General features: G+C 39.8%; 1 protein-coding gene across 2 annotated transcripts in view; it reads left to right on the top strand.

Moving 5' to 3' along the window:
• The window catches only part of USP39 (ubiquitin specific peptidase 39), an 882613-nt gene extending 871896 nt beyond the window's left edge, over positions 1-10717 (top strand). Inside the window, exon 13 of one of the 2 annotated variants that reach the window (XM_044084285.1) lies at positions 10021-10717. In XM_044084285.1, coding sequence (XP_043940220.1) covers positions 10021-10074 — 54 coding nt within the window. In that variant the 3' untranslated portion in view covers positions 10075-10717. The remainder of the gene's footprint in view (positions 1-10020) is intronic. The other variant, XR_006366329.1, reaches the window with a different exon arrangement.
• The last annotated feature ends 5089 nt before the right edge of the window (positions 10718-15806 follow it).

Below are 15806 nucleotides of genomic sequence, written 5' to 3'. Positions count from 1 at the left end.
TTGGTTGTAGTTTATTTGATTGGGTAGTTCTAGCCAACCTAGTTTGTGAAGATTGTTACAATGGTGGGTTCTGTATGTGGAGCCTGTGGCAAATCTAGCTATATTGTTATAGCAGCTGGTCATCTTGTTGAGGTTTGATTTAGATAGATTAGTGAGGATGGGTGAGGCATAGAGAAGCGAGGACAGAAGATGTGTGCGAGCTATAATGGTTCTGGTGGTTGGGGTTAGATATTTCTTAATCCTGTACATAGATCCTATTTTTTTATTTACTGTTTTGATGGTTTTGTCTATGTGGGTGTTAAAACTAAGATTGTTGTCAATGATTATACCTAGTAGTTTGGTGTTTGGTTCAGGAGAAATTGTGGTTCCATTGTTAGAAGAGACTGTAAATATTGGTGGTGTTTGCTTTTGGGTGGGGGTGAACAGTAGTAGTTTGGTTTTATTTGGGTTCAGGAGGAGTAGACTAGTATTAAGCCAGTTTTCTACTTTGTTAAAGGTAGACTGGGTTAGGGATTGTAATTCTGCTGGAGTAGAGGCAGTGCAGATTAGTGTGGAATTGTCAGCGTACTGTATGGAAGTTGCCTGTGGTATGGTTTTGGGTAGTTCATTGATGAAAATAGAGAAAAGAAGTGGACCTAAAATGGAGCCTTGGGGAACGCCAAGGGTGACAGGTAGAAGGGGGGATAGATTATCTTTCCACAAGACAGCTTGTTGTCGACAATTTAGGTATGAGTGGAACCAGTTGGATACTGATTTGTCTATTGAGAGTGAGTTTAAAGAGTCTAAGAGTAACCTGTGGTTTACCATGTCGAATGCTTTAGATAATTGAGGAAGAGGGCAGAGGAGAGCAGATTTTGATTACGGTTGTGGTTGATTGTGTGAGAGAAGGAGAGAAGGGCAGTGTTAGTACTATGGGCTGGTCTGAAACCATGCTGGGATGATGCTAGGAGTGAGTTGTGGGTGAGGTGGGCTAATAGTTGCTTCTGTATGCATTTCTCCATTATTTTGGCTAGGGGAGATAGAATAGCGATAGGTCTGTAGTTAGAAAGTTCTGTGGAGTTCCCTCCTTTATGAAGTGGAATAATGTGTGAGATTTTCCAGATGGAGGGGATGTAGGATTCTTGAATTGTACGGTTGATTAGGATGGAAATAGGATAAGCAATTACTTTAGCTGACTTTTGTAGGAATTCAGTGGGGAGTAGGTCAGTTGCAAAGGTAGTAGGTTTTAGTTTTTCAAGTAAAGATTTGATATAGTCTGTGGGGATAGGCTCGAATTTTAGGGGTGCCGACTTCACATGAGAGGAAGAGGAGGGTGATAGATTGTTGGCTAAAGATTTGACAGTTTCAGTGAAAATGTGTTAAAGGTATTTGCTACTGATTCAGGGGGAAGTAGTGAGGTTGATGAGGGGGTAGGGGTAGTTGATTTCCCTGGGTGGAGTAGCTTATTTAGACCTGACCAGAATTTTTGAGGCTGTGTTTGGTGTTTTTGCTGTAAATTGAAATAGTAGTCTTGCTTATCTAACATAATAGATTTTTTAGTTTAATTTCTTATCTGTTTGTATATTATATGGTCAAGTGGGGATTTGGTAGCTCTCCATGTGTTCCATGCTCTATTTCTAGATGCAAGTTTTTGTTTAGTAGTGATGGTTAGCCATGGTGCTATCCTGTTTTTTGTTCTGAATCTACGTGCTGGAGCGTACCTGTCTAAGATGGCTAGGAAGGTGGTGTTGAATTCTGAGACTGCTTGGTCAAGGGGTAGTGTCTTAAGTTTGGCCCATCTACATAGACTTAGATCATTTAGGAAATTATTTAAGTTAAAGTTCTTTGTGTTTCTGCGGGTTATAAAGGTGGTGTGGTGGGGTATGTCTTCTTTTTTTCGAATTATGTAGGTTAGGAGGTGGTCACTCATATCTTCAGGTAGGGTTCCTGTTTTGTACAACTGAGGGTTATTATTTATTAAGATCCAATCTATAATGCTTTCCTTCATGTTGGATTTGCAGATTCTGGTAGGGGTAGTAATGGTTTGGGAGAAACCATGTAAGTTAATGTGTGTGGTTGGGAACTGTGCTGAACAGGTTTTCCAATCAATATTAAAGTCTCCTAGTATGACTGTTTCTTGGGGGAGGGAGGAAGATAACCATTGGAGTGTGTTTTCTAAGGTGTTTATGTTGTTGCCTGGAGGAATATAACTACAAACTATGTTTATAGCTTTGTTTTTGTTGAGTTGAATTCTTGAGACTATTATTTCGGTGTTGGTTGCTGTTAGTTCGGGGGGGATGTTTAAAGTAGTTAGTTCTAGAGAGGATTTATATAGGATGGCTACTCCACCTCCTTTTTTAACTTTACGGTCAAGTCTAACTATATTGTAGTGGGGGGGGGGGGTAAGATTTCCTTGTCAGGGATAGTGGGTTTAAGCCAGGTTTCTGTAAGGCAGAAAACGTCAGGTGAGTGTATGTCTATGAGTGCATGTAGGTGATGTTTGTTGTTTATACTTCTGATATTTAGGTGACAGACTAGGAATGATTTTGGGGCATTAAGTGAGTTTCTTATGTTAGTAGGGGTTTTATCAATGGGGTTACTGGTAGTTGGTGACTTTGGGCCTGGGTTTGGATGGATGTCGCCATCGGCTATGAGATTATGTAAACTTTGTATGAGTTTGGTGAATTTCAGTAGGAATTGGTAATAATTCTTTGTTTTTGGGTGTAAGTAAGATGGTTGTAGTGATTGGAAAGGTTTTGGAGCTGAGCTAAAATGGGAGTGGGGATATGTAGGCTATGTAGTAAAATCCATGCCTCAGCCATTTCAGCTCATTATAACACAGAACCTCCCCTCTTCTCTCATCCACTGCTCGAGCAGTTCCTCTTGGACTCTGAGGACTACTAAAAATCAAACAGGACAAACCAAGGATGATTTTGATCGCTCCAGACTGGCCGCGCCAACACTGGTACCCCTTCCTGCGCAGTGTCATGGTTATCTCCATGGTACCTGCCTCAGACTCCTTCCCTGCCGTCTCAGCAGGAGAACCAGATTCTGCACCCTCAGCTTCTAACACTGAACCTTGCAGCCTGGCTAATTACTTAATCTCTCCTTTACCATCCCTCAGCAAACCTGTGATGGATATCATTTAAGAGGCAAGGAGACCTAGTAATAGAAAATCTTATGCTGAAAAATGGAAAAAATTCTATGCCTGGAACCAATCTCAAGGGATGAGCACAGCAGCACCCAATTTACCTCAGATTTTACAATACTTAACTGTGATGTTTCACAAGGGCCTGTCTTTTTCCTCCATTAAAATCCACGCCTCAGCCATTTCAGCTCGTTATAACACAGAACCTCCCCTCTTCTCTCATCCACTGCTCGAGCAGTTCCTCAGAGGGGAGCGGTTTTGCAAGGAAGAGTGGACAAATATTGCCAAGTCAAGATGTGCCATGCTGATAGACTCCTACCCAAGAAGACAATGCTATAATTAAACTAATACTTTTGTTGAAGCACCTTTTGATTTAAGTGTGTGCACACTTATGAGACCAGCTTATTGTACGTTTCTTATTTTTTCCCCTAACAAATGTGTTGGTTTTTCAATTGAATTGTACAGGTTATAGGTCACATTAAAGGTGAGAAGAGTTTTGAAATGATTTATTGTGGTGTCATTTTTTTATATCACAAAAACCTGGCATTTTAACAGGGGGGTGTGTACACTTTTTATATCCACTGTAGTTATAGAGAAAGATGGAATGCAAAAAGCGTTGAGTAAAGCAAGGAAATAAAGTTATAAATTGATGGGAAGATTAGTACATAGAGAGGCATAGTGTGCAGGTATTACAGCAAAGTATGTATATTTTACTTGCTACTGCAAATGTGATTATATTTAAAATTATGCTGTATGCATATGTGTAGTGTGTTGTATAGGATTTCATTCAAGTGATTGTCTTGTTTGTTTTGTAACAGTGTCTTGACAATACAGAGAGCTTGCCGTGTGAACTTCCAGGGTGGTCTTTTGAAACTGACAATTTACAACATTTGTAGAGCAGCCTTTTGAAACTGAAGTGCAATTTTCCTTCAGAAAAAGTGTGTGTGTGTGTGTGTGGGGGTGGGGGTTAAGCTCCCAGAAACTTAAATATGTGCCATTGTAAGTTGAGATATGTATTTCTGTGTGAATGTAATATTTGTACTTTAAATTAGTTGTGCTATACAAATTGTATTTTTTCTTTACATGTCAAGAAATGACTGATCATTGTATTTAAGGGTAGAGGGCCAACTTCAGGGTGTTTTCTAGTTAGTTATATTAGTAACATTAACAGATATTGCATGAATGTTTTACATTTTTGAGGTACAGGCATTTACAAAAAGAAAGAAAGAAACAGCCAAAACAGTTAATAGTTTTTGGGTAGTTTTAACAACCTGAGTGTTTCGAAAGGCCTTGAGATAACATGTCAGCATTCATCTTATTGGTTCTTTAAGATTTCATATTAAACATTTTGAGTGATACCCAAGAACTCTTGTGACAGGCATAACTGGGACCTAGAGAAAGAGATTCCCCTTTACCCCTCCATCAGGAGAGAGCCGTGGTGGCAGGCTGCTCAGGTCAACATCAGCCACTACCACATTTTCTATATACTAAAACTAAAACTTTTTCTGACCACAAGGTTTTGCATAGGAGTTCATATTCTTTACCTCGTCATTAAGGTAGGTGGATCAAGAATGTCAAGAGCAAAGTGTAGGTATGAAGGAGGTGTTGACAGCCATTTATTCATTGTAGACTTTCAATCAATGTTCAGCTCCAGAGACCCTTTTGTGATGACGTATATCAACAAACAGGGGAGCACCCATTTTTAATGCATCTGAAAAATAAATCTGCAGTTGTTGGAACTGGAAGTCAGGCTGAGCATATATTTACAAGCATTTTTTATCCCCAGCAGCAGGACCTCAATTGCAGACTATCTATACTTTAGTTAAAATGCGGCTGTTAGCAGTCTCATCCTTCCTACCCAGGGGTCACCTTGTCTGTCTAAGCTCTGTGCCTAGCTGTTCTGAAAGGCATCCTACATCTGAGACCTCAAGAGGTCCAGTCTTCATTTTCCTCCATGGGATTTAAATTTTATGATTGAGAAGCTGTAATGTAGTGGTACCTTTATAGAGCTGATGTGAATCTCTGGACTGAATGTAGGAATGCAGACTTTTATAGGTACCCGCAGTGGTTGAGAAAAGTAAGAAAAAAAAGAGGAATAACTCCTTCCTCGAGTGATGAGGACGTTTGTGTGATGCAGATGAGTCTTCTACTTCTCAAGAGTCTAGTGAGGAGATACCTTCCAGTTTTCAGGGTCTTCACTAGAGAATATTCCTTTATGGAAATATTTAATTTATTGGAAGACTTTTTAGTTGATCTGTAGATAATCTATATTCCCCAGAAAAAATAGAGAGAGATGATGAAGCTTCCTGTTGAAAAATGTGATACATAAAGGACATACTTCCTCTTCATTACACCTTTGTGATTGTTTTTAAAGCTAACAGTCCTTAGCATCTAAAACAGTTTATAGAATGTGCAAAGTCTCATTTTATATAATTTTCTAGGGCAAATTCTGCAGTTCTTTCTGCAGCATTGAACCAAAAATCTTTTCCCCTGATGTCTTCACATTTTACTAAGGGTTCTTGATTATCTTTATTAGTAGATGAATAAGGGGAAATCTAGACCACTTAACTGAGGGACAGGTATATTTTGCAGAGGATACCGTTGCTATGGAACAGACTCTCCATCCACATAAAACAAAATTTATCCTTGTCCATTTCCAAGTGCAAATTATATCTATAGATGTGAAACAGAAAATTTACCCCCAGGGCTGCCCCCTCTACTACTCTACTAGCAATGGACATGTGAATGTGAATCTTCACCAAATTTTAGAAGAGTCATAAATTTAGCTCAAAGAGAAATTCACATTATTTATATGTGAGCTAATGCTAAAAATTAAAGATATAAATGTATGGAAAATGTGTTTACTACTGGAAAAATACAATTAGTCAACTGCTTCATTAATGAAAAGCAAAGTACAGTGAATATGTCGCATATCTTCGGATTATTTGTAAGTAATGGAAATATGCTTTTTCTCAATTTGTGTATTCAAATAAATAAAAATTGCTTTTAAAATGTCTTTTATATAAAAGTGGGAGAGATTTTTTTGTGGTCTTTGCCACAAAGACTTTTCTCATACATTGAACATTATAAAAACTAATAAAAGGTATAATCAAGAAAATATTGCATACAAAGTGGAAGAGATTTGTTTCTTACAGTTCTTGCAAGATTTGTGTTCCTTTCTCCTTAATCATTTGATTTATCTTCCGGTTCTAAATCCTAACTGTAAAAACAATGATGAAAGGCTTCTCCACTGTCTTGTTGTCAGCAGAAGGCTTAGGTAGTCTGTTGGATGAACTAAGACATTTTTAAAGATACCCCACTTGTTTACCTTCTTTGCTGATAGTGGAGAAGGTTGTAGGTCTACCAGACAATATATGTGAAATGTATCAAAAATCTATAATTTATGTGTATAAAAAGTATAGAATGCATTTAGTGAGGATGGCTGAGAGTTGTGCTGTAATAACTAGTTGTCTCAACAGTCTTGCTGTGAAATATAGCCTTGAAAGACGCATGCAGCTGCACCTTTCACTGATGTGAATATATTTACCTGTTGTAAACTGGTTAGGTTTTCTTTGGAGGATGACCTCTGGAAACATTGTGCTATTGTGAGGCTTCTTATGAGGGAGTTTTCTTTTGTGGTTGACATTTTTTTTTCTTGGTTACTGCTTGGGACCTCAACTCATTGCTTTGATCTACTGCAGAAAAGCACTCTGAAGTAAGATTACAGCAGTTAAGAGAAGATATATGACTAATTTGGGAAAAAAATTATCTTTAAGGGGATGCTTTTACAGCAGATAATGAATTTCATTCCCATCTGCTATTCCTTTGAAGTTGTGCTGTGCTGTGTGTGTGTGTGTGTGTGGGGGGGGGGTTATATACTCGTGCTAGTCCTGGGTTACATCACTCTTTATACTTAGGGTTAATGTCTTCAGCCTAGACTTGCTCATTAAGAGCCTAGTGAGACCCATGCTTTAAGCAGTACACCGCTTGATCTAGATAGGTTGTGCAGACTGGGAAGTGAACATGCTTCTCTTGAAGGCAGCCATTTCTTAGCTCGCAAAGCTGTTGTAGGATAGTGAGAGTTAGGGCACACTCCTCAGCAACAATATGACACTGCCCCAGCATCCTCAATAACCTTACCAGCCCTGGATATGTCAGGTTGAGCCCGTGGAAGGGTAAGATGGGTCTGATAGACCTGGGGATTAGCTGACGGCAAGTGGTGGTTAGCTGTGGGGTGATAAGTGAGGAAGAAAAAAGGCATGAAGTAATTTTAGAACAGTGCCATATTTCACATTTTTAACACTTAAAAGGGGGTATTCCAAAATGACTTACTCTGTAATTGCACTACTCAGCTTGATCAGATGTAGTTTTAATTACTCCGAGTTTCAGAGAATGAAGATATGTCTAGATATGCAGTTAAACTAAATGGTATTAAACTTTGGTGCAATAACAAGTGTGGATGCCGGTGTAGGCAGCCCCAATCCATAAAACACAGAATGTTTAAAAAATGTCTGATTGCATTGACCAGTGCTTCACCAGTGCTGCTCATTTTTGAATACCCAAATTGTTCAAAAATTGAGTTTATGAATGTGTAAATAAAATATAGATGTTTTTTACTTTCTTGCTGTTTGCATGTTGCAAGTCTTGTGCAAGACTTGTGACATAAAAATGGAGTAGTTCTGTTCCACATATTTATTGTATAGTACACCTTTAAGTGATCTCTTTACAATTTTTTCTACTTTCATAGAGTATCTAAATTTTTACTTACTTGTTTTGCTAAGTATATTAATTCCTTTAAGCCAAATTCTGATTTACATGGGAGACCTAATACATGAACTGCAGTGTTGCAGCTTAAAAAACGCTTATTAGTGTAGACTGTCTAAGGAGCATGTGTTTGGAGTACCTGGCTGGGAGAAAATGCAGACTCCATCCAGTCAGCATTTTGAGATCAAGAGTAGAATTCATAGGCAGGTTGCCTAACAGGCAAAGCCACACAAGGTGCCAAACATACTACGCAATGCCATCCCAGTTTAATTTCTGCTCACTAACACAGCTTTGCATTACTAAGTAGTGAGAGCTTAGCATCACTTACATTTATAGATGTTGGGGTGGAGCCCATGCTAATGTGGTCCTTCAGCAGCCCAGTGTGTTGCTCACTTAAGAATCTTGCATAATAAAGAAGTCCTGATGGTCTGTACTGTGTATTTTGCTCTCAGGAGCAATGCAGAAAATGTATACATGAATGTGGTGATTCAGAGGTGTTCACCTCTTCATTTCAGTGGGAGGGAATCTGCACAAGCTTCACCCTGCTCCTGTTGCCAGTGCAGGTAAGTGAAGTAGGTGTCTTTGTGAGGTATGGGAGTAGTGTGTGTGTGTGTGTGTGTGTGTGTGTGTGTGTGTGTGTGTGTGTGTGTGTGTGTGTGTGTGTGTGTGTGCGCCTATGAGTGTATTATGCAAGAATGCTTATTTTGAATGTATATCTGTGAGTGTGAGGAATGACCCCTGCCTTGATATGAATGGGGAGATCATAAATGCAGTTTGTGCAAACAATGGTCATTTGTATGTTTTGGAGCATGTATATGTCTGCTTCTGTGTGTACATGTTTTTTGAAGTGCCTGTGCAGAATATATTAGTCTTGTATCTGTGGCTGGGTAAAGGAAAGCTGCGATCTGTAGCAGAGCTTGTCATTAGCCTGCCTTATCTAATAGCTGGGTAAAGTATGCAGAGTGTGTGTGCGTGTGACTGCAGCTCTCGTTTTGTATATGTGTGTGGTGGTGGGTTGAGTGTGTACCTGTGTGTGGTCTGCTAGTTACCTGTGCAGATGATATTGCAGATTGGTAGGGGTACTTGACTTATTAGATTCAATTGAGCAGTTCATAGTCGCACAATTTCCCAGTTAATGAAGTGTGCTAGTAGGGATATACATGACTATGAATCATTAAATGATGAAGCAGTGCAACTTGGCTAATCTGTTCATCTTGAATTGTGCTGTTTTACCTTTCTGTATCAATCCCAGCCTAGTTGAAGGTTTGGACCTTGGACCTGTGATGCACAAGTCTAACTACTGTACTGTCCAGTAAATTTAGACTCTGGATAGTCAACGGTTCAATTCCCCTATTATTTAGAGACTGGAGCAAGCCCTGCAGAACTAGAATGAAGCAGAATACACATCATATGAAACACCTTTCTTTATTAGCTCATTATTAAACATAATTATTTGAACGTGAAAAGAAGGAAAGGCAACTTGTATACCTGATACTGGAGGATGGACAAAAAACAGTATAACACATCGCTGTTGTGAAGGAGACTGGGGAAATCTCCAATGAGTTACTTAGTAGATTAGAAGGCCTTTGCTACTATTTAATAAGGTTGTAGGTGCAACTCAATGTATTTAGACCAGTAGTGCAGTGAGACAGAGTTTCGGTTCAGTGTATTATTTCTGATATCCTGTAGCCCAGCATTCTGTATTTTAGCCAGGTAATTGCATATGCAGACTCTTTAATACACGTTTTTTAACAATGCATTAATTCTGTTAAGAAGTGATGTGAATCAGCAGTGTCTACAGTATACCTAATATGAGGTTAAGTTAGAATAATGCGAATGTTCTTGCAGTTACAGAGTAGCTGGAATGTAGAAGAAGAGAGCAGTTTGTAACTTTTGTACTAGCAATCGTACTACTTGTTTTAAGTCGTACTGGGTCGCACACATGGGTATTTTAACAACAGAATTGCTTTAAGGTTGTTAAGAAGGTTTCACGTAATACTTGTTGCTGCTAATTGTTTAGTGTTGAGCATTTTTGATCTAGATTATTTAGATGACTTGCATAGATCACTCATTTCTACAGCTGTCAAGTGATTATATTAATTCTGTCCTTGTTTTCTATTTTTTTGTAGATCTGGAAGAGAAGAGACGATGCTAATAATGAAATCCATCGACAGGGAGCATGAGGAGAGCATTACACAGTTCACTTTCTAGAGAGGAGGCAAAATCGAGCACCATCACATTTAACTCATGTACTTGAGTGTGTTCGCAATTTTTGAGGGAGGGATTGCAGATCATGTTCATTTCTGTGCGGGTGTGATGTCTTCAGTGGATTTTCATTTTCCCCCTTGTAAAAAAAAATGTTCTTGGTGCCAGGACGTGCTATCATATGGACACAGTTACATATATACTAATAAGCTGGCAGTTGCTAAAGACATAGTAAAAAGTAAACATTCACCTTGTTCTCTAAGCTGATGACATTGTGATGCCTATTATGAGCAGTCTTACAAGTTTAATTTTCCACAAAGTGGCCAGGACAACAGTAAAAGTAGGACCATTGTATATGCTGATCAGTGGCATTATAAATGTGAAACACTTTGCAGGTTTGAGTTTTTACAAGATATGGCTCCCTTTAGACATTTGTAGTCTGTCTTTGAACATTCTTGAGTTCTTTTCATGCTGTTTCAGGAGAGTTCCTTTCATGCTGTTTCAGGAGAGTTCTTTAATGGTATTTGGTTCTACAGACATGTACATAAAAATATGTTTTTTAATATTTGTAAATATATTTTTATTGACATTAATAAATCACAGTTATGTGATTTTTCTGTATTCATTGACTTTGCTCTTTGTGTATATGAAGGTCTTGTGGAGAATAAGAAAAAAGTCAACCAGCTATGGTCACACACTGCCTGATCACTGTTCATTTTTTAACTTGTAGCAGCAGTTGTACTTATTCAGACTAGGTGGATCATCGGAATATGTAAGGCTTCTTAAACAGCAGTAGCATGAAGAATTAAATGAAGGTTAAAAAAATCTGTTGCTCATGTTAAAGTATTGGAGGACTTTTCCCAGAGGTAGACTTCAGTCTCCACCTGATTGCCAACAGTTAGATATCTGTATGAGTATTTGAATGACTTTTTTCAGTGACTGCAAGGGGCAGCCCATGCACCCTACTGTTTTGTTTTTTACCCTCCCCTTGGCTTTATTTAGCCTTCTGTCTGTTCCCTTGACTGCTGCAACCACCCTTCTCCACATCTGTAAGGGATTCTTTTCAGGATACTTCTGTATGTAACCATTCTGACTTCTTCATAGTACTCCTTCATAGTGCACAGAGAAGAAGAATTCAGTGGCGTGTGACACAGAATCTTTGTGTGTGTGTGGCAGCCAACCAAGGTCCCAGTCTTTGGGGAACAGCATGTGCAGTGACAACACATCATTATTGCCACCCCTTCCCTATGTAGTAAGACACCTGAGTCTCTTTTGTGTTCCCCAGATGTCACACAGACAGTGGTTTCCCATTGTCCCCACTCCAGCTCTTCATCCCATCAGCCCTCTGAGTCCGTTCTCAAACTTGGTCACTGGTTATGCAGACAAATGCCTGTTTTATTCCATTAGGCCTCACTAATTTTCTTTGTTTGCAGCCAGTTGTAAAGTGTTGATGTTCATCATTATGATAGTAAGCTATATGGGTTATATGTTGCATAGGCTATTCCAGCCAGCAAGCTTCCAAAGTTTCTGGACACAATCCATTTGCTCAAACTGTTGGTCAACTTAAGTTGAACTGACTAAAAAGTCAAGTTTGGGTGCCAAGCCAAAGTGTTCCTGCTGATAGGAAGACGTGTCTGTACAGTTTTTGTAGGAGTAACAGTCTGCTCTGCTAATGCTCTTCCATTACTGGGAAGATACGTTCCCTTTGGGGGGCATTCCACATCACCTTTTACTTCAAAATATATACTTTTTCTTTAAAAAAAAAAAAAAAGTACTTTTAATATGGGAAAAGTGTTTTTGTTGATGTTCTCATGACTTTTATGTGCTTTCAAACAGGAGCGCACATTTTTTTACATTTGTGGTAAAAAATTGTTTAAAACAACTTCTTCAATAGATAAACTGTGGTTAATATACTCTTTTGTTGATGGAGAAGGAGTTTAAATTGCCTTTTACCTTTTGTTTGTTTGCTTATGAAAAGTTACTGTATGATGTTGTCCTTTTCATTCCCCAACTTATGGGTTACAGATCTGACCTCAGATCCAACTCTGCCGCATTCCACAGACTAGGATCCAACTCTTGAGCTCCTCCCTCTACCCATAATGCCCTAGTCATTTGCTGCCATCTCGTATAGACATGGATTCTCTGTCAGAGCAGTCTGTTGATAGTGCAAGTGCTTTGTGAGTTCTTTCTTTTAGAATTTCTTTGTTTTATAACTTTAAATACAGTTTTTTAGCTCCTTCCTCCTTTATTCTCTTAGTTTTATGTTTTTTTCTGTATGTTATTTCTACCTTTATAAGGTAAAAAAATTATATATACCATCACTGGTACTTTTGTCTTTATTTCCCTACCCTGTTGTCAGGGTATTTGTCACTACCATTGTTAGTAGTTTCTCCTAAAAAAAATTTCTTCTTTTTTTTTTTTTTTTTTTTTTTTTTTTTTTTTTTAATAGACCTGTGGTTGAGAGTAAGCCAGCAGAATTAAAAAAAATACACTTCCTGTAGGCAGAAACTCCCAAATTCGAATGCCCACAGGGAGTGCATTTACTGCTTAGGGGCAGAATACATTAATACAAACTGCACTATTAGTTCAACTCAAGGGCAACTGTGGATAGGAGGAATAAGTAAATTCTCAAAGGATAATTGCCCTCTTCTTCTTCCTCCTTTGAGCTTCATAGCCCCCAGCAAACATATTAAGTGTCCGTCAGAGTAAAGGAAACGGTCCCCTTCTAAATCTCATAAGACTTCATCGACCTCAGAGCCTCTGCAGAAGATGCAAAGATCTTCAAATCCAATTCCGTGGGATCCTAAGACCTTGGATCAGATAGTTATTTTAGCTAGTTGTCCTTCTCATCCTACGGATCCAAAATCTTCAGATCTGACTTCTGGTAATTCTAAAACTTCTAGAGCTCACTCACCCCAGTTTGTTATTGATCCAATTTTTCCTCAGCTCTGCTCCCCCCTCATGCAAGCTCTGAGGAAGCATTCTAGACCTCAGTCCATTACCTCTTCTGTCAGGTCACCCAGGAGTCTTTCTGAAGCTAAAGTGGATAAGAAGATGAGGAAGTTCCGAGCTCAGATCCAGAAGGGGATTATACCGGTTCTGGCTTCAGTCAGATCTGTGATCCTCCCTTCTACCTCCCATGTATTCATATCTCCTCCTCTGATCCGTCCTTCAGTTTCGAAGCCCTTGGATCTGAGATTTTTGAGGGAACCTGTGTTGGTGCTGAAGAGGGTCACATCTTTGACTCTGATGGTTTCCCTGACTAGTTCTTTTCCTATACCCTTGGATAGGAATGAGTCTTGGAGCCAAAGCACTGGCTTCTGATCAGTGAGGCCAGGATCTACTCCGATGTTTTGGAGCTGTCCTTCCCCCTCGGAGCCTCAGTGCTAGGTAGTTTGGGTCTGGCTCTCTCCCTGAGACACTGATCTGGGCAGAGTTGTGGCTTGTCTGCATTGGATGTCTCTGCTGTGGTGCAACCAGCCATGACTTCACCTTGTCTGCCTGCCTTCGAGGTAGTGTTGAGGGTATTCTGTCATCCAAGAGACCCAGTGTCTCATACATCTTTGGCTCCTACCTTTTATTCCCATATGGCTCCATGCTGTGACCCCATCAGACCTACTCCGCAGGGGTAGCCAGTGCCTACTAGTGTTCAGACAGTTCCCTTAGAGGAACTACCTCTCTTGTTGGTACACCTCCCCAGAGCATCCCACTGAAGAGGTTCCCTGTAAGAAAACATGTAAACGGAGGCACATAGAGTCCCCATTGGAATCTCTCTCAGAAAATACTGACTTTGACAAGGGGGAAGGATCCCCCAGCTCACCACCTGATGACGTCTCATTTGGAGACATTTTGAAGATTCTTAAAAAGAAAGGTGGTTGGTCCTCAGTCAGTCCTTCCCCTGAGAAGTCAGTATTTCTGGAAGCTTTTGGTGCTTGCACATCTATGTCATGGGTGACATCCTCTGACCTTCCCAGTCAAACTTTTCTGGTATGCAAAACCAGCTTCGTTGGTGGATTTAGTTGGATGACGTTTACATAGGTCACCCCTTTGTTCTGTTTCCTCCAGTGGCCACAGTGACCACGGATGCCTCCAAACTGGGGTGATGGGAGCATTTCTTGGGAAGGACGGTCCAAGGCATGTGGTCCCCCTAGGGCACCAATTTGCATGTCAGTGCCCTGAAAATGAGAGTAATCCGTTTAGCACTGCCGGCATTTCAAGATACTGTCCCTGTGGGGACTATTTCAGTTCAAACCAACAACATGTCGGTAGTCTGGTACATCAAAAAGCAAAGGGGAACCCAATCTTATTCTTTGTGTTGAGAAGCTGTGAGAGTGTGACAGAGGACAGTCTCCTCCAACCACTTTCTAGTGGCAGTGCACATTCCAAGGAAATACTAGCAGACAGACTCACCAGGTCCATTTTGATACCTCATGAGTGGTCTCCCAACCAGTTAATGATGAAAGAAATTTTCTGTCATTGGGGCCAACCTTGCTGCGATCTCTTTGCAACTCCCCACAAAAGCAACACATGCAATGCAGCAGATACTCTGCCCTGATGCTACTTCAGGGAGAGTCACTGAGAGTTGCTGTAGTCTGCGTTTGGTCTTCCAGCCTCCTTTATGCTCATCTCCCAGTACCTGTGATTTCAAAATTCTTACAGAAAGCCAGTTGGTTGAAGAGCTCAGTTGTCCTCATTGCTGCTCCTTTTTGGCCTCTCTAAGTATTTCCCCTTCCTTTGGTCTCATATTTATCCACCTCGGATACTGGATCTCAGTCCAGACCTTCTGTCACATCCATCGGGGATAAAGCATCCCAGTTTCCCCAGCCTCAAACTAACCGCATGGGTTTCTCTGGGTCCAGTAATAGCTAGACAGCTCATGCTCCCCCCCCCCCAGTTCATCCTATATTTTTGTCTTCTTAGAAAGATTCCACCAAGATGATTTGCAAGAGTAAAACAGACATTGATCCTTTTCCTGCCCCTATTTCTTCACTGCTGGAGTTTTAGCTTCTCTTTTCAAGAAAGGTGCTAGTTTTTCCACAATCAAAGTACAATTGACAGCCGCATCAAATTTTCACTCAGGTGCGAATGCTTCTCTTGGTTGCTTCCAAATTATGCAAGGCTTTCCTAAAGGCAACCTTCTTATTCAGACTTCCAGTGAAAGATCTCTCACTTCCATGGGATTTAACAGTAGTACTTCAAGGATTGACTCAACAACCCTTTGAACATTCAGCAAAAACTGATTTAAAATTTCTCTCTTGGAAAACAGCCTTCTTAGTTGCTATTACATCTGCAGAAAGAATTTTTGAACTTCAGGCTCTTTCATCCAAATCCACTTACATTATTTTTCTTAAAAAGAGTTACAAACCAATCCTTCCTACCTATCAAAAGTAGCTTCTGAACCGAATATAAATCAAACCATTAATTTACCAGTCTTCTTTCCTAAATTTTCAAGTAAAGGAGAATACCTTCTACATCTCTTAGCTGTACATAGGCAACTGTTTATATTTACACAGAACAAAAGTTTTCAGAAAAATAGATCGCTTGTTTGTCTGTCTCTCACCAAGCAGGCTGGGGTCTCCAATGTCTAAAGTTATTTTGGCCAATTGGATAAATAATTGCATTTCTTTGATACATTCCCAGCAAGATTTCTCCTTACCAAAGCCACCTTAGGCTTATTCAGCTAGATTTATGGCCATCTCATCTGTATTCT

The sequence above is a fragment of the Protopterus annectens genome, chromosome 9.part0, assembly GCF_019279795.1.
Source record: "Protopterus annectens isolate FY-2018-M chromosome 9.part0, PAN1.0, whole genome shotgun sequence".
Classification (NCBI taxonomy): Eukaryota; Metazoa; Chordata; order Ceratodontiformes; family Protopteridae; genus Protopterus; species Protopterus annectens.
This window is presented reverse-complemented; position numbering and strand designations above follow the sequence as displayed.